The sequence below is a fragment of the Morone saxatilis genome, unplaced genomic scaffold (genome assembly GCF_004916995.1).
Source record: "Morone saxatilis isolate NCDOM2014 unplaced genomic scaffold, NCSU_SB_2.0 Contig17, whole genome shotgun sequence".
In the NCBI taxonomy this organism is placed as follows: Eukaryota; Metazoa; Chordata; class Actinopteri; family Moronidae; genus Morone; species Morone saxatilis.
This window is the reverse complement of record NW_023339729.1, coordinates 27,514,635-27,532,627: the sequence shown is the minus strand read 5'-3', so window position 1 is coordinate 27,532,627 and position 17,993 is coordinate 27,514,635. Positions and strand designations below refer to the sequence as shown.

At 38.8% G+C, this 17,993-nt stretch overlaps 1 protein-coding gene across 1 annotated transcript in view; it reads left to right on the top strand.

The window, feature by feature from the left end:
* The window catches only part of LOC118326997 (voltage-dependent T-type calcium channel subunit alpha-1I-like), a 156,525-nt gene that overhangs the window by 89,836 nt on the left and 48,696 nt on the right, over positions 1-17,993 (top strand). Inside the window, exons 11-20 of the mRNA XM_035660162.1 lie at positions 77-262; positions 1,930-2,047; positions 2,531-2,686; positions 5,073-5,160; positions 7,383-7,549; positions 10,123-10,193; positions 10,445-10,943; positions 11,607-11,707; positions 13,899-14,022; positions 14,882-14,950. Of these exons, the coding sequence (XP_035516055.1) occupies positions 77-262; positions 1,930-2,047; positions 2,531-2,686; positions 5,073-5,160; positions 7,383-7,549; positions 10,123-10,193; positions 10,445-10,943; positions 11,607-11,707; positions 13,899-14,022; positions 14,882-14,950 (1,579 nt within the window). The remainder of the gene's footprint in view (positions 1-76; positions 263-1,929; positions 2,048-2,530; positions 2,687-5,072; positions 5,161-7,382; positions 7,550-10,122; positions 10,194-10,444; positions 10,944-11,606; positions 11,708-13,898; positions 14,023-14,881; positions 14,951-17,993) is intronic.

Here is a 17,993-nt window from a genome sequence, read left to right as displayed (position 1 = left end):
TATGTAAATATTGCAGATTAGATCAAATTAAATTGTCAGAATTTAATTTCTGTGTGGTCTGTGTTTCTCTCCTCAGTGTATGTGAGATTGTCGGGCAGTCCGACGGTGGTTTGTCTGTGCTGAGGACCTTCAGACTGCTGAGGGTGCTGAAGCTGGTAAGGTTTATGCCAGCTTTGAGGAGACAGCTGGTGGTCCTTATGAAGACCATGGACAATGTGGCCACCTTCTGCATGCTGCTCATGCTCTTCATCTTTATTTTCAGGTAAGGTTATATGTCGGTATAGGTAGGATATCTGCATCCGTCCATTATATTGTTGTCCATTTGTTTCGCAGTCGTTTTTAGTTTTTTCTTACAGGGAGACGACATAGAGAACGCTCATTGTTTCATCCTCTGCTTTTATGTGCGTTTGTATGTGCTGGCCTCCGTGTTTTTTGTAGTCCTGTGCACCTGCTTAAGATCTGCCATTGAAGCGCAGAAGGTCGCAGTGTTCTGTAGCAGCTATTAACCCTGGGTGCAAAATAACGAGCAGACACTTGAAGATCTGGTTAGAATTTAACAAGCAGACACTTAAAGAACTGGAGCAACATAACAAGCAGCCATTTGTAGGCTCTTAAGCACTAACACAGCAGTGCTCTGAAGGCCTAAGAGGTCTTTCAGTGTACGATCAATGGTCGCAGTCCTCTTTGTTTTCCTCCCTCTCAGCTTCACGTTCCACTTGAGCCAATTCTTGCTTTTGAAAGGTGATGTGAAAGTGAAAAAATGTGTGTGTTAAGATACATATACATACAGAGTCAGTACTTGATATTGTTTTACTTGTTGAGCTTACATCAAACTTCTATTATGAGAGGGTTGTATTTTGTGTATTGGTGTCACTTCTGAGGTTGTGTGTAAATGTAAGGTGTGTTCCCAAAATCTCACATCCTAGCTATGCACTACCATTTGCTCATGTCATGTTTGCTTAGTCAATTTAAGATAAGATAATAAAAAATAAGATGATAAGATGTTCCTTTATTGATCCCCCATAGAGGAAACTCAGATTTGGCACAGCAGTACAGGGGAATGTTGTGCGTTGTAAGTAGAGAAATTATAAAATACAATAAAATAAAATATAACAACAAATATAAATGTACTATATTGAATAAAGTGGAATATGGTAAGCCTGCCTATAACTATACATGTGCAAGGTTCAAAGATATTGTGAAAAAAGAGTTAACAGGTTAATAGTAAATAGTCTCAATCAGTGGAGGTGGGAGGTACAGGGTGCTGTGGTGTTGTGTAGTCGGAGGACTGATGTCACAAATGAGCCACCCAAGTGCTTTGAGGCACAGGGCTGGATTAGTCTGTAACTAAGGTTGGTAACTCAATTGTTAGAAACATTATCCATGACAATGCTGTTCTCAGGTGCTGGTTACAATTGTTTTACAATTACTACTACTAATTGTATCCACAGTTTCATACCCTTGAAGGAATTATTATACTTAACTATTATCTATTAATTGTATGTAATAAACCGCACATTAAAAGTTCTCTTCCATTACTTTTAAATGTTATAGTAATTGTGTGGTACTTTACACGGGCAACAAGGCCATTGGAGAAGATTACATCTTATGTAACCAGGCTTTAGGGTTTAGTTGCAATCAAACATTAACATTTATTTCCATTATATCAGCAATACATCTTTTAGTTGCAGCACAACACATAGAGCTGGTTATAAGAGTCAGCATTTATAAAATAAGAAGTTGAAACTAAGAAAATACTTAATCATCTAAAGCCCTTCCATGAATAATGCTAAGAACTAGGCCCTGCAATCATCATGCCTCAAAGAAAATCTGGATCCACATTTAATTATTAGTCTGGTACAGAAAATGATACATTAACAGTGTGTAGAGTATGCTAACATCATCAGATATTCTGCTGTTGTGTTGCAGTATCCTGGGGATGCACATATTTGGCTGTAAGTTCAGTCTCAAGACAGAGACCGGTGACACAGTACCAGACAGGAAGAACTTTGACTCCCTTCTCTGGGCCATTGTCACTGTTTTCCAGGTAATCAGGACATCACTATTTGGATGAACATGCACACAAACACATTAGCACAAATCTCTACATAACTACTGCACTTATGACCTACATCTCTCACTATATGCAGATGACTTGCACATATTTCTTAAGATTCAATACATTTCTGCAGTTTTTTTATAGACACTTTAACCTGTAAATTGGACCATTTAAAACTGATGTAAACTTTTGCATACAAAATGTAAATCAAATTTGTGAGTTACAATTAAGTTATTAATTAAATGATTCACATTTTTACACACACCCACACGTTTTGATAATACAACAATCTGTAATAATTTATGTGCAAAAAGCATATTAAAATTATGTGGTAGACTGATGAGGACACTCATTTCAGTAAACTTCAGTATGTTGGATTTGTATTGATATTTAATTAATACATTGTTTAAATGTTCTACTTGTGTAATATCAACACCCTGTGTAAGTGGTTTACTTATATAATTCTCTCAGATTCTGACCCAGGAGGACTGGAATGCAGTTTTGTACAATGGTATGGCAGCCACCTCACCACTTGCTGCTCTTTACTTCGTGGCCCTTATGACTTTTGGAAACTACGTCCTCTTCAACCTTCTGGTAGCCATCTTGGTTGAAGGCTTTCAGGCCGAGGTAAGGGAACTCATTTTGCCACATGGCTTCAAACTGCAAGATGTAACCTTGTTTCCGTAATAAATAGATGTCCGAATTTTAATTTAGTTGACCTTCATGATTCATGATTGAGGTTCCCAGGCCAGGTTTGTTGATCTTATTCATTACTATCCTTTTAGTAGAATATTAATTAGGTTCAACCTGCAACAAAAGAGGTGAAATATTTCAAATTATCACAGCCCTTTAACAGCAAACAAACAAGTGTAGCAAATTAATAACCTCTTACCTTAATAATAATTAAATTATTTACTCCATACAAGTGCCACATTTCTAATATTGTCGAAGGTAATCTTTTTTTTACCAAACCTTGGCCTGTAAATTGATGATTTCTAATAACTCTTTCGGTTAAACTTTCAAACTTTGACAGCTCTTCTATGTTTGGCTTGTCTGTATCCATCCATCCTTGTATTCTGTGCACAGCGTCCTCTCCTATGAACAGCTGACATCCATCTGTCTGTGTTTCTCAAAGACTAAAGACTTTAACCTTTGGCAGTGACCTTCACAGCTCAAAATAAGCCCAGGCTCTTGTGTCCTGCTGATTCTCATAATCACAGAACTGTGCAGATTGACATGCATGGAGATACTGATAATGAAACACTCTCAGATGCACAAGTATGCTTTTAGACTAAACCACTAAACACCCTTGTAGAATGTGGTCACTATTCTTCACTGCTGAGTAGGGAATGTGAAGGTCTTGTATGGGTGGGGAGTTTTGTGAGTGACAATACAGGACAAGAAGTGGGTTATGAAAAGCAATACAATACAAGTTGCATAACAGAAGTTGATCAACTCCCATTAGCCTCAATAATGTACTGTATTATCTTATGTTTGTTTTTACTTTTGCCCACTTACAAACATAAAGACATTTTTAGCTAGATTGTATTGATAATTAAACTAATGATGATAATTTCAAGTAGAACAAAGCACATATTTACCAATCGGTAATACATTGGAAAATTCAGTCATAATACTAAAATCAGCAGACCTACTCTTTCTAGTAAATGTATTTCCTGTGTACATCGAGGATTTATGTCCCTAAATCCACTTAGAAACCATAAACAAAAGATGCTCAGCTTCAGATTCTGCCTCATAATCAAATTGTCTCAAAAATAATCCAGTTGATTGTTGTATATGCATAGAGACATGTTTTCTGTGTGTGCACACAGTCTGTACAGTAAATCTATATTGGCAGTGCAAACAGGAACTTCTGGTAGCTAATGTATCATGGCTTTCTCATGGCTCAGATTTGCCAAAATGTAAAAGAAAATTAGCTATAACTAATCAGTGTTCAGGTAAAGCCCACAGCCACAGTAAAGTACAACGGACTACATCATAACATTACACTTGTTGTTGACATTACCTAAAGCATAATAAGAAGACTGGTTACAAACATTTATTATTCTGAGAATGAGCTCTAGCATGTCAAGTTTAGACATGTAACACTATTCCACAAGCATACACTATAAAGGGGGTGTAAGCCAAGCAAAAACAGCTGTTTTCAAAGGGTAACAAATCAATTTATTCTGTAGAAATAGTAATTACAGTACTGGTCACAATAATGATGTTTATCAGAGGCTGTATCAGCAGTCAAAACATAATAATGGTGTAGTAAACACAACAGTGTAATTTCTGGAGCCATCCATCTCAGTGGAAAACACTGGAAAATGATGCTGTCAATCTGCCATCAACTGTCAAACTCACAGATGTATCATTGGTAAATTGTAGTGTGGTTGAGTAATCCGGTTGAGCTTTCATACACGGATCAAAGCATTTCAATATTCAAGGCATGTAGCTGTGATGTGTGAGTTGGAGGGGAAGCACTGACACAAATCACAAGGCTTTTGATTGATCTTTTTGAAATGCCAAAACAAAACACAGCCATCAGCCTTTTATTTTCTTTCCCTCCTCTGACTGTTGGTCTTTCCCCCTCTGGCTCTCTCACCTTCTGCCACTCATCCACACTTTGTCTACTACTGCTACACACCAGGGATTATTGAGCCAATTGACTCCAGATTTTCCCATTGTGACGAGTGAAGGGGAAATCCCATTGGTAACCTGTGCGATTGCGGAAGAGTGTGTCAGTAGTTTGAGGGTTTTACTGATTTAATCTTAAAATATAACATAGATCTGAACCACCCTGATAACCTCAAATATGTTTGACAGTTGGTGGGAGAGAGCAGAGTCTATCGCTTTGACAGATGTCACACAGGAGATTAGAGGTCCTGAGTCAAAATCTGTTACAGTGCACTTTGAGAGTCCCCAATAGGATGAGCCATGTGTAATTCCCTGTCTTTTCTTTTTTCTCTTTTTCTCCTGTGTTTGTGTCTCACCTCCTTTTCGTCTCCAGGGTGATGCCAATCGTTCGTATTCGGATGATGACCACTCCTCCTCCAACTTTGACGAGAGCGAAAAACATGACTCCATAAAGTTGTCAGGTGAGCTGACGGCACGTTTCCTTTTAATTCTTATAATTACAGTATACTTTTATACTATACTTATTAGTTTTCTGAATCACTGACTTGAATTAATTTGAAATAACTGACACATCTATTGTAGGCTGGGAATAAATATACTGTAGCTAACGCATCTTTAAAATCATCCTGAGCAAGGTAGTCCAGACATCCTCTCTAGAAACGTTTTTGCCGAGGCATTCCCAGGCCAGATGAGATACATAATCTCTCCTGCTTGTTCTGGGTCTACCCCAGGGTCACCTACCAGTTGGATGTGCCTGCAAAACTTCCAAAGGAAGACACTCAGGAGGCATCCCGATCAGATGCCTGAGCCACATCGACTAGCTGCTTTCGATCCAAAGGAGCAGCATCTGTACTCAGAGCTCCCTCTGGATATCTGGGCTCCTTACGCTGTCTTTAAAGCTGAGCCCAGCCACCCTACAGAAAATCATTTTGGCAGCTTGTATCTGCAACCTCATTCTTTTGGTCAATGCCCAGAGCTCATGACCATAGGTGGGGGTTGGAATGTAGACTGACTCATAAATCAAAAGCTGTGCTTCAGATCCCTCTTCACCACAATGGTCCAGTACAACTCCTACATTCCTCCTGGCCATCTTATTCGAGAGCTTTTTCCCAAAGTAAAATATGAATATGTCTGTATCACCGAAATCAGTATCTAATGTTTTTTTTATTTTTTTACTTTTCCGTGTCACTTGATAACCAAATTTATAAATTATAAAGTACGAGAGAGTTGCAATTTACAACAACACCTACACTTCTTTGAATTGTGTCTCAAATTTGATTCACCACTAATACCACAATTCAGATCTCAGATTTTGCCATTCATGTCAAAACTAAACAACATGCACAACAATCTGCTTGCATCTTACATTAAAGCCAGTAATCTTTGTTGTCCATTGAGGCTTATTGGAGAAGCTAGATGTGTTCAACCCAAAAGTAAGATGTGCCAAAGGCTTAAAACATCGCAAAAACCTGAATAGCTAGTAGTTTTGAAATATGAATGAGCTCTATCTTTATCCAGAGCTCACAATGAACCTGTATCAGCTATACAGCCTTCCTCAGCAGACCCAGTAAACAATGCAGTTCATAGAGGATTAAACATGAGTTCAGAGACTGGGGAATCACTCCTATACAGAATGAGTGGGCAACTGCTGCAGAGGAGATGTGATCTCTGCAGTGCACTGTAAGCAAAAGATGAAACTCTGCGGTCGTTTATAGACGGAAATATAACATAAGGTGTTTTACTGTCTGTCCACTTCAACCACACAGAGGTATTCGCTTTTGTTGTCTAGGTTTTCTTTTTGTGTGTGTGGGTAGTAAGTTTTCATTATCTGCCTCCCTCTCTCTCCATTTTTGCCTTTTATTTTTATTTTTGTTTTAAGCTTAAAAGTCCATTGTGTAACATTTAGGGAGGCTCTATCGGCAGAAATATAATATGCATAACTATGTTTTCATTTCTATATAATCATCAGGGAATAAGTTATGTTTTCATTATCTTAAAATTAGCCCTTCATATTTACAGATACCACAGGTGGCCTTCCATGCAGGCTGCCATGTTGAACCACCATATTTTTACAGTATCTTAGGAGGATCTTCAACTAGGGGGCACATTTTTGCATCATTATCCCACCATTTTTTGAGAATTAAATTAAGTGAAAACAAAATCAGAATTTATTGTATAAGAAACAGTTTTCTTTTCACATTTTTCTACATTTACCTCTTAAAGGACCGGAAAGTCTAATAGCTGTTAATATCTAATCTATAGGTTTATGATTTCCAAATGTGTTTAGACTTTCTCTAGACCTCTATTACTTGATATTTTTTCGAAACCCTTACTATGTTATTTCTGCAATGTCTCCGTGCACCTACATGTATAACCTTCAGCAGATTGAAGCCCGTGGCCTGGGGTTTGTCAAATGTCATTCTGAAAAATGTAGGAAATCACTACAAGACAGCTTGATAGAAAGTGGTTGAGACAGAATTGCAATCTTATGAGAAGATAACTTCAAGAATTAACTAAAATTATAGATTGAAAATGCCTAAAAAGTAGGTAAAAGTATGTGAGTATGCATTATGCCTTAAACACCAAATGGGTAGTAGGGGAGTTGGCAACATACAGTACATTGGATGGATGGCACAAGAACACAAATACTTTTTAACTGCTTTCTCTGTTCAACTACCTTTAGACCCAAGGATCTGCACGCTGACACCCAATGGCCACCTGGAGCTGGGTGCTCTCTCCGGGCCCAGGGGATCCTATTCCTCAGAGAGGCGAAGCTTCACCATCGAGTCCAGAAAGAGCAGCGTGATGAGCCTGGGAAAGAGCAGCTTGGAGAGACGCTCCCTCTCTCTGGTACGCAGTTATACTCTTATCCACTGACACTCACACACACCTTTGTAGATCAGTCAGCATTACATTAAAGGACCATACAGCTGTCAGCCTGTTCACCACAAATGATATGCATCACTGCCAACCATTTTCTAACCATTCCATCAACACTTTATTTCGACGTTTCAACTTTGAGAAGAGAAATAGACACATTTGTTCTACCTTTTCAGAAACAGTTTTAGTCAGTATGTCAGTATGGTATGAAATCTGTGCAGACTTTAAACTGGCATGAGATGAGTAATAGTTAATACAGGTGAAAGCGTGATGTGTTAATATCAAACCCAGACAAGACAAACAAATCAAACATGGATTTTGTGAAATCGATTATTGTTTTTATAATATATTATTAGTTTTTTAGTTAAAAAAAGGTTTGCTGTTACATTTCACACACCCAACAGCAGCATTATCATTTCATGAGAATAATTCTAATACCAGTTGCAGTCTGTCATGGAGAAAACTGTTCCTCTATTCTATTCAATTGCAAAAAAAACGGAGAGAAGTAAAGAGGAGAACAGAGCAGAGAGATGGTGATGGAGGGAGACAGATAAAGTGATGCAGTGACAGGAAGATAGAGGGGAGTGGAAACTAGAGCCCTGATAAGCTGTAGTTTAGCAACGCTCTTACCACAGAGGTTATAATGTTAAACACAGTGGGTGTGGAAATCCACTTCACTGTGAAGTCCCCTCCTCTTTTCTAGCAGCACTTTGAGTTAATTGATATCAGAAGTCACCGGTTACATCACTTGGAGCAAAAGTACTGCGATGATAAGCATTCAAGAAAGATGCTTATGATCATGATAATTTCATGAGTATTATTGACATTTTGCTGCAGTTTTATCAGAAGCCGGTCCTCTTTGATGAAATCACACTTTGAACTATGAATCAGTTCCATCTGTTTGTTTGGTGGTTTGTTTGTTTCAATGTCTTACACAGTGTGTCAGACACTGCTGATTTAACTCAGATGAAAATCAGGGCAAATGATGCATCGCTCTGTTGTGTAGCAGCACAATCAAAATCATAAGTCTAATGGATGGGCTGCTTTGTTTGGATTATTTGTCCATTTGTCTGATGAAATCTACAAGAAAATATATAAATAGCTGGAGTATACAGTGAACTACAAGTCAAAAACCAAGTCAAAATAATATAAAATCATCCAAAGTTAAATTGTTTACTAATAGGGTTGCTTCAAAGGACATTCTTTAATTTAGTTTTTTGTTTGTTTGTTTACTCATTTTACGTGTCCAGGATGACACCCTTCAGTCACTTCACTGAATTTAGGAAAAATGAATTGTTCTTAAAGAGGCAGTTTGTGTCACAAAAACTACATACATAGAACAAATATAAAACAGCAGCAATAATAAGGCACTTATAAATGAATATTTTATTTTCGATTACCACAGAACCTGGATTAGTGGAATTTGTTTTCAGTACAGTACAGTAGTTAGCCTTAGTTCAGTGTCAGCAAAATTTTACCTAGACAGAAATCAATAATACAATAAACAGTATTCACTGACTGGAAAAAAGCTGTATGCTCAGTAAAACATTGCATTGATGCAGAGGTATATCGTATATCTGGATATAAACTGTTAGTTTGTTGTAAGGACAATTTGATTCGATGTAGCCACTGACATCAAAATTGCATTTTATACTGCTATATAAGAGAACACGCACAAACACAAACCGTTCCTCTTGAGTGACCGAGGTGTTATTTAACAACATGCTTCACTAAAGTTTCTATAGAGACCAATGCATAGGTTCTCTGGTATATGGCATCAGCTCAGGCTGTGACTGGTGACATGTACGTTTCCAAGTGTAAAACAACATATAATTAGGTCTGTCATGCTGAGAGGATTAGACATGCGGAAACAAACAGAACTGGTTATGTTCCTCTAAGTGGAACTGGCACTCCGGGGTTTGCATGTTTACTTTGATGACATCCTCCTGAGTGCACTGCAATCCCATTTCAAAAGCCAAGTTTATAATTCATTTGTTCAGTAATTTGCTTATTTATTAATAAATGATTGACCTACAGTAGCAGGCGTGCTCTTTTCCACTTATTCATATTGGTCCATATTAAGACACTTGTCCTGCACAGTACAGCTCTCTCCCTTTACTGACAGCCACTAAGCAGTTGGGAGAATCTTGCTTAAAAGCATTTCTGGCTAACAAGTTAAGGAGAATTCACCTTTCATAATTTTAAAGGGAAACAGTCATTTGTAAGAGTGAGCTACACATTACAATTTCATTTAGAGAGACACATGCATTGAAATCAGCAAAATAAACAATTATCAGCATGGAAAGTTATGATATTTTTTTACTAAAAAGAAAGACAATCAAATTTAAAGACCTGTACATATGGATATGCACAGTACCTGTTTCACAACAATTTCCTTCTTAGCACTTAACACTTAGTAATGCCTTTCTTGTATACAGCACACATTCATTGGGAAATGGTCTTTGGTGCTTGGATAGATTTGTTTTTTTTTACTGGATGCAAACTACTGATAATTATAATAAACTGCTGTGTATCTATTCTAGCGTCATGGTCGCAGTCCCAACTACCACAACTGGGGGCGCCCTTTCCATCCACAATCTGCATGGAGCCGCAGGTAGCTAATTAAATATACTTCCAGAGATTGATTTCAGCTGTTACCTTAATGAATTTTTAATACCCTCATTAAGCCTTGATTACCAACATGAAAACATCAAACCTTCGCTGTTGTTTTATGCTCTTATTAGCTCCATGACTTAACTCTTAATATGTCGAATAGTGTTGATTACTTCTTTATTGATACTTTATAAATTGTTCATTAATATTAAATGCCTCTTAACTGTACTTTTGAATCTGTATGCTCTGCAGGTCTAGCTCAAACAGCCTGGGCCGGAGGAGCTACGGGTTTGGTGGGGCTCCCCTGGTGGGAGGCAGTCTGCGTGTGCACAGCACCCGGTCACCCCACTCCTACACCTATGCCGCAGAGCAGGAGTCCCTTCTCTCCCACTCATCCCACTCCCATCATCCTCCACACCCACATCATCCACCTCCACCCCCACTGTTCCTCTCCAGACACTTTGCTGCGAGGGGGGATCGACGGGCTCTTTCCCTGGAGCTCCCAGAGCTGCTTCGGGCAGGAGGACAGCCCCCTGGCCTGCCCCCTGTCCACCTAGACACTGGGAGGAGAAGTGGATCTGGTACAGGGGGATCCATCACTGGGGGATCTGGAGCTGGTAGTGGTTTAGGAGTGGACCACAGAGACTGTAATGGCAAGACACCAGGTCCCCACACTCAGCTGATGGCTGAGGTTTTCCCTCAAGTCAATGCACGCAAGGACAGAACAGATTTCGATGAAGAGACAGATTATGTGAGTCTATTATGTGAGGGACTACTAAATGAAGAAACTCTTAAGAGCTTACGGTGGTACTTTATTCTGTTAATTGTATTGGGACAAGGTATCAAACTAGATGCTTTAGCTTTAGGAGAGATGCTATTGTTGTTTATCTGTCAAAATGAGAGAGGAGCTTTAGGGCTTCACTCAGCTAGCAGTGGATAAATGGGGAATTCTTTATTGGTTCCCTGAAAAAACATAAGCCATAATCATTGTGGGAGTTGGTGTAGAAAATGAGGCAGCAGTATTGGTTTATCTAACCTCTGCAGCAACTTTGCAGTCACTTTATGAAATTTCCGAGCATTCCTGAGTTCTTCTAATTTCATCTGGGTGAAAATATTCAATCATTTTAATAGTATTTACTTTGTGGACGGAAAGAGGATCAAATGAAGAGTCGTCAGAAAAAGAAGATAAATATTGTACATACTGGAGTTGTGGGTGTTGATCCATGTGCCACTTTTATCATAAAGTCTGATAATGCTAATGCATAGAGCTAATAATGCTCTAATGAGCGGAAATTCAGAAATGTGAACACGAAATGTATGATATATATATCACTGATGAAAGATTACTTAGTGATTTGCTTGATAATTTGATCACCTCTCATCTCGATTCCCTTTTCCCTCCTCTCTCCTGCAGAGTTTGTGCTTCCGTATCCAGAAGATGATGGAGGTGTACAAGCCAGACTGGTGTGAAACAAGAGAGGAGTGGTCCGTTTACCTGTTCTCCCCTCAGAACAAGTGAGTGAGCTTCAGTAAAAACTAATGAAAAATCATCATTGAAGAACAAAGAGCACGTTCCTTGGAGTTTCACTGTTGTAGTTTCTTTGGCTTTGGGAAATATGTTACATAAGCTGGGTTAGAGTTTATCTTCCTGCTGGGGGAACACAAAAGCAAAAGATGCACACTCATGGTATAGTTTTCAATAATCAAAGAGTCAATTTTTTCTCTTAGTATTCTCTTTTGACTCATGATTTCTCCCATATTATTTCATCAACCATCTCTGTCTCATGTATTGTGGCATTTCCAAAAATATCCCTAAAAAAACTTTAATAGTGAAAATAAATAGAAGAAACCTCAGTCAGAGCAACTGAGGTGGGATCCCTCTCCCAGAAAAGACAGGCAATTAATGTTGCAGGTACCTAATAGACTCAGGATGACAAAGTCATAGATAGGTTTAAACATATATGAAGCTTATGGATCCGGGAGGACGTCAAGCAACTTCAGGGAACTGATCTGAAGAAAAAATGTGCAACAAATCTCTGAATGTGTCAGTACTTGTGACAGTTGCAGATGTAGCAAAGTATTTCTACCAAGCGGCACTAATGCGCAGAGAAACCAAGTGTGGAAAGAGTCGACAAGCCAATAGCCCTGAAAATAAATGTTAGCAAACGTTACCAGCTCTGTCCTTGTAATGTAGAAGAACAGGGAGCTGCATAGTCACACCATTTGTCTGTTCGCGCAGAGAAAACTGCTGTCTTCTGGTTTCACAAATGGCTTGTTAAAGTGATGTCACCGTGTGCTTCCTCCAAAGGATTTTTTTTTTTTTTTTGCTTTAAACAGTGTTATTGACTGCGGGCTCCAAGTTGTGTGTTTGTCTGTTATTATGATTTCTTCCAGTCTTCAACTCATTGCTGGTAGGAATGCCCCTGAAAGCAACATGAAAGAAAAATCACTCAGTCATCTAGTCGCTCACTCACCCGATTCCCTGTGTGCTGATAGCCACTTAAGGGAAGCCAGGCCCCAGGGCTGTGTTTTGGCATGCTGGCAGGTGCCATCTGTCAAGCAAGGGCTGTGTGTGTTGGCGGTGTGTGTACTAGCATTAGGCCATATCTCTGGTGTTGTGTTGCGTGTTTGTGGATGACATTGCATATGCGCATGTGGGAACGTGCGAGCATATGTATATATATATATATTGAGTATGCCTCAGTGTACTATATATGCCTGTGTGTGTGAGTGTGAGCATATGAGTATTTGCTCTAACAAGTGTATCTAAGCAGAATTAAAGTGAAGGAAGCAGACAAACAAACAAAAGGAGTCGCAAGCCAACAACAGAAGTTATGTCTCAGGCGAGATAAGTGCCTACGCCAGCATTGCTGCTGGTCATGATCGATATCAGGGGACAGGGTTGCCAGATTTGAATCGATAGATAAAGGGACAGAGTTGCCAGGTTTAGAGGAAAAGCAGTCAGATTAGCACATTGATTTCCTCACCCAGAGAGCAGGTGCAGTAGCAGGTATATTATGTTCCCTCTATAGCTGGCAGATGAGCTGAGATGGTTGAGGGCTTCTCTCAGGAGTTGCTTACCACCTTCACTGGCTCTGACAACAACACTAAAGTCTATTCAGAGAGTGCCACAGAATGCAAACAGTATGTTAATGCCTGGTGAGACATGTTCCACTCAGTTTGAGAGGAGAGAATGATTGTTTCATTTGAATAACTGTTCAAGGCCAGGAGAAGTAAATATATTCAATATTTCTCAAAAAAGTTTAAAAAAGTACCAAAAATGTATGTACTAGAACAATGCTTTTTTCCATAAAATGAAACTACAAGTTAACCACAGCTTGTAAACAGAAACTACAATGGCTACCAATATGTTGATGTTGGTGGCCACTGGAGACGAAACTAAAAAGATCACAGTCTCTTTTGTGAAGCATGATGGAAATGTTTGTGCTCCACACATGTGCCCTTGGTCGACTGAATCACACTAGGCTTTCAACACATGAATTACTGCAGAACATCAGATCTCATGAGTACACACACCTGTGTGTTTCTGGGTATCGTAAAGAAACAGTTTTCTTGGAGGAGGAGGTGGGAACAGCTGTTTCAATGCAGTTACACATGAATGCGTCCTTGTGGACAATTCTTGAACAAATCTTGGATTCTCATCATAACTTTCCCTCTATCCATCTCTGTTTCTCTCTCTCGTCAGGTTCAGACTACTCTGCCAGTCCATTATTGCCCATAAGCTGTTTGACTATGTGGTCCTGGCCTTCATCTTTCTCAACTGCATCACAGTGGCTCTGGAGAGGCCGAAGATACTGCAAGGAAGCCTGGTAAGGACTGTGTTTCATTCTGTATAGACACTGAGCTTACCATGGTCATTAGTGTGTTGGGCACACAGTGCTGTTGGCTAAATTTGAAATACTGTGTTAATAATTAATACTTTACCACACACTAAAATTACTTTACTGATTTGCAGTATAAAAGTCTGCATCTCTGGGGTAAGACTTCCATATAAGGTGGTCCATCTGTGTTATATTAAATATTGATTTTATAGAAATGTTGGACTGATACATAACTTTATGTACAAATAGAGTTATATAAACATATGATGAGTTGTTTTTTTGTTATTTTTGTTTTGGACTTTGTACCACTTCAGTATTATAGCGTCAAACTGCCTCTTTTGAGTACATTTATTTTACAGCACATTTTTTGTTCTATTTCTTGTAAACAAGCTGTTGCTCGTTTTGAAATAATAATAATAACAATTCTACAAATGATTTATAAACCAGCAATTATTTAAATTACTTAAAATGAATCTACTTCAAAATGTGCCACTTTGTCTTCCTTGGCATCAAGCCACTTCCCTGCAATCAAGCACCAAAACATTGAATGCAAAGCACTTTTCAAAGGAAATGATCTGAAGCGTTCAAATTAAAGCTCTTTGAGATTTGGCATTTAATTTGGAAATAAGATGTAATTTTAATTTAATAGCAAAAACACTGACAAATTAAGTCAGTGAACTGTTTTAAGTCTACGCAGCAGCGGAGCAGAAATGACTGTGATTCTCATATCTTTGAAGAGTAAAGCCAAGCTGTGGTTCTGCCACTTCTCTCTTAATTCTTCTTGTCCTCCTTTAAACTCTTTCCCTTTCATTTATCTCATGTTTCGTCCTCTCTCCTTTTGTTACAGGAAAGGGTGTTTCTCACAATTTCCAACTACATCTTTACTGCCATCTTTGTTACGGAGATGACTGTCAAGGTAAACACATCCTCTCCTTTCTTCTGTTGCTCTCTTCTTCTTTCTTCACCTTTCATTACATACCATACGGTTTCTTCTTTACCCTCCTGTGTTGACCTTGTACCTCATCTTTCCTCTGCCTCTGATCTTAATTTCCCTACTGGTATTAAACTCTCGTCTTTCTCCTGTACATTTTTTATCCTCTCTTCCTTTCCTGTCTCTTCTTTTATCCTCTAATATCTTCACCTCCCCTTCTTGCTCCCTTCCACTTCTTTCCTCTCCTTGTTTCCTATTTCTTTCTTCCCCTCTTCTTCTTTATTATCTCTCGTCTCCTTTCACCTCCAGGTACTATTCTCTCTTCCCATCCCTTTTTACTACCTCCTTCTCCTCCTCACCCCTCCTTATTTCTTGACAACTCTGCAACTTTCGGTTTAATCAGTTGCACATGTCCCATTAGCGATGGGCAGCTAGATAATGCAGTTAATTAGAAGGCTATCTCTCTTCAGCTGGCCTTTAGCTACTCCTGGACTTCCCATCGATAAACACACACACACACACACACACATTCACATACTCTTTTTAATCCACTAATCTGCGGTCCTGAAGACAGAGCATCATCCATTATTAAGGACCTTCTATCTCCAGGCATTTTCCGCATTGGTAGAAACCCTATAGTGATTTATTTATGTCCAGGGATAATGAAGATGTATAGCACAATGATATGTAGATCAGATCAGCACAGTGGTGGTGCAGAGTTCACATGTGCACATATATGCATCTGGTCCACTGAACTTCGCTTTGTTTGTCATCCATTCTCTTCTGTCTCTTCATGTCCCTCTTTGCATCTTTATTTACTTCCATTCCTTCGATCAGTCTTCCGCTCACTCACATTTTCATTCGCTTTATCTTCTCTGTACCGCTCATTTGATTAATTTCATATTCATCTGTCTCTTATCGTTCTCTCTGCTCTTTTGTCCCTCCATTTGTAATTTAATCAGTCGAGCTCCATTGTTATCTGTGCCTTGCTTCATTTGCACACTGAAATGTGGTCCCAGCACACTCCTGCTGCTCATTTTTCTTATCTCAAATAGTATGTCAGCTGCTGTACTGTAGCACGAACTTCCACTCACTGTGAATCAAAGGTTTGACCATTGCAGTTACTCAGTAATGAAATATTTCTCCTGTCATTGAACGGTCACTAAATCAGGGGAATCTTCCACTTGTATTTGTACATGAGCTTTGCCTTAGCCAGTTATATGTATCATCAAAAACCCACTACACACACGTACTCATTTGTCTGTATATACTTGTGACTGTATTTATTTTCTAATGCATAAATGTCCTCAGTGAAAAACTCAATAACATTTATCTTAATATCAAGTCATGACAAGTTAGTTGTATAGCCCGACTTCTCATATAATGTTCCAGTGAGCTTACAGGCCCACAACATTAATGGTTTTATAACTAACCACACTTCCAAAAATATCTTAACCCAAACACATAACCCGAACCCAAAGAATATTCCACAGTGGTACACACATAGAGCTGCCCAGTAAAGCCATGGATGTCTTAAGTCATTTTTAATATTTATCAACAATAGCTGTTAGGTAAAAGACAAAGTGTTCACTGTCTTCAACTTTTAAATTTCCCATTTGAAGCTGAGACCTGGTCGTCATCATACCTAATAATCAGCTCTGCAGTAAAAGTTTATGTCCTTTTGTAAACTGTAAAAAGAGCAGCTTGCCAGTACGTCAGTTGTTGCCCATGAACCTACATTTTATTTTACAGCAATGCATTTTACAAGTTGCCCCGTTACCTTTAAACGAGTGGTTAGAAACATCTCTATGTCCATAATAAAGCAATCACTTTTCTGCATGGCCAGGTACCCACCAAAACATTAATGGCTGCATTAACGACTACAGCCATATCATTAAGAGCTCTCTGAGGAAACTGAAGCAGTCTGTGCCTTTGAGGTTGTGGCCTCTAAACTTTGGATCTCTCTCCCTTGCACATAGGATCTGAGGAGTGTGTACTTGCCCTTATTCATTTATTTTTATTTTTATGTCCTCATTTTGAGTCAATTTTTGATGTTTCCTTAGAAAGGGATGCAATCCAAAAAAACTTTACTTGCTTGTTTCATTATTTATTTACACACTGACTTCATTAATTACTTACTTACTTTCTTGCATACTTCCGTACTGTCTTTCTTACTTACTTAATTACTTGTGTACTTACCTATTTGCTTAGATGTTTATTTAGTTACTTATTCACTTACTCATTAATATTTCAGTTCTAATACTCAAATCAAACTGTCAGCCATTCAGCGGTGTTTTAGCTTCATAATAAGGCTTTCATGAAGATCGTTGGCAGTGCATTCACCTCTCTAGCTGCTTTCCCCCAATTTCAACACAATTTTAAACATATTCATTGTCTCGTCTTTTGACACAGGAAATATCAGATAAATACCCTCTAATTCTCACTGAATAAATGGCAAATTATTTTCATTGTGTGATCTGTTAACTAAAAGCTACACACTTTCACATGTGAGCTGTGTGCTTGGGAACATTTCAAAGTGGGAAAAAAGTAATTGCACCTTATATAATAGTGTGGTTATACAATGTCAGAAATTTTCTTTGAACAAAACAGCAATGAATTAATTAGTGGATGATGAGCTGGGGTTATGATCTTCTGCAGTGCTTTTTGTTTCTTGATATTTGTGTCAATGCAGGACCAATACAATGTGATATTGTTCTCACTGCCCCCCCCCCCCGTTAGTTGCTCCTAATCTGCTGTTCCAGGTTGGTCAGTCTGAGCTCGCTCTGAGGAGCACTAATTAAACAGAGTTTCCTCTCCGAGACACACTCCATCACAGAAGTGCCCTGTTCTCATTTCCTGTGCACACACACACATACAAATAAACTCGTCATGAGCAGTAGTGATCAGTGTAAACAGGTTTACCTGCACACAGTGAGTCTGACCTTGAACATCAGTCTCTAATTAGAAATAGGGAGGGGATGGTAAATCTTTCCGCCCCTTCCTATCCCTCTCTCTCTCACACACACAC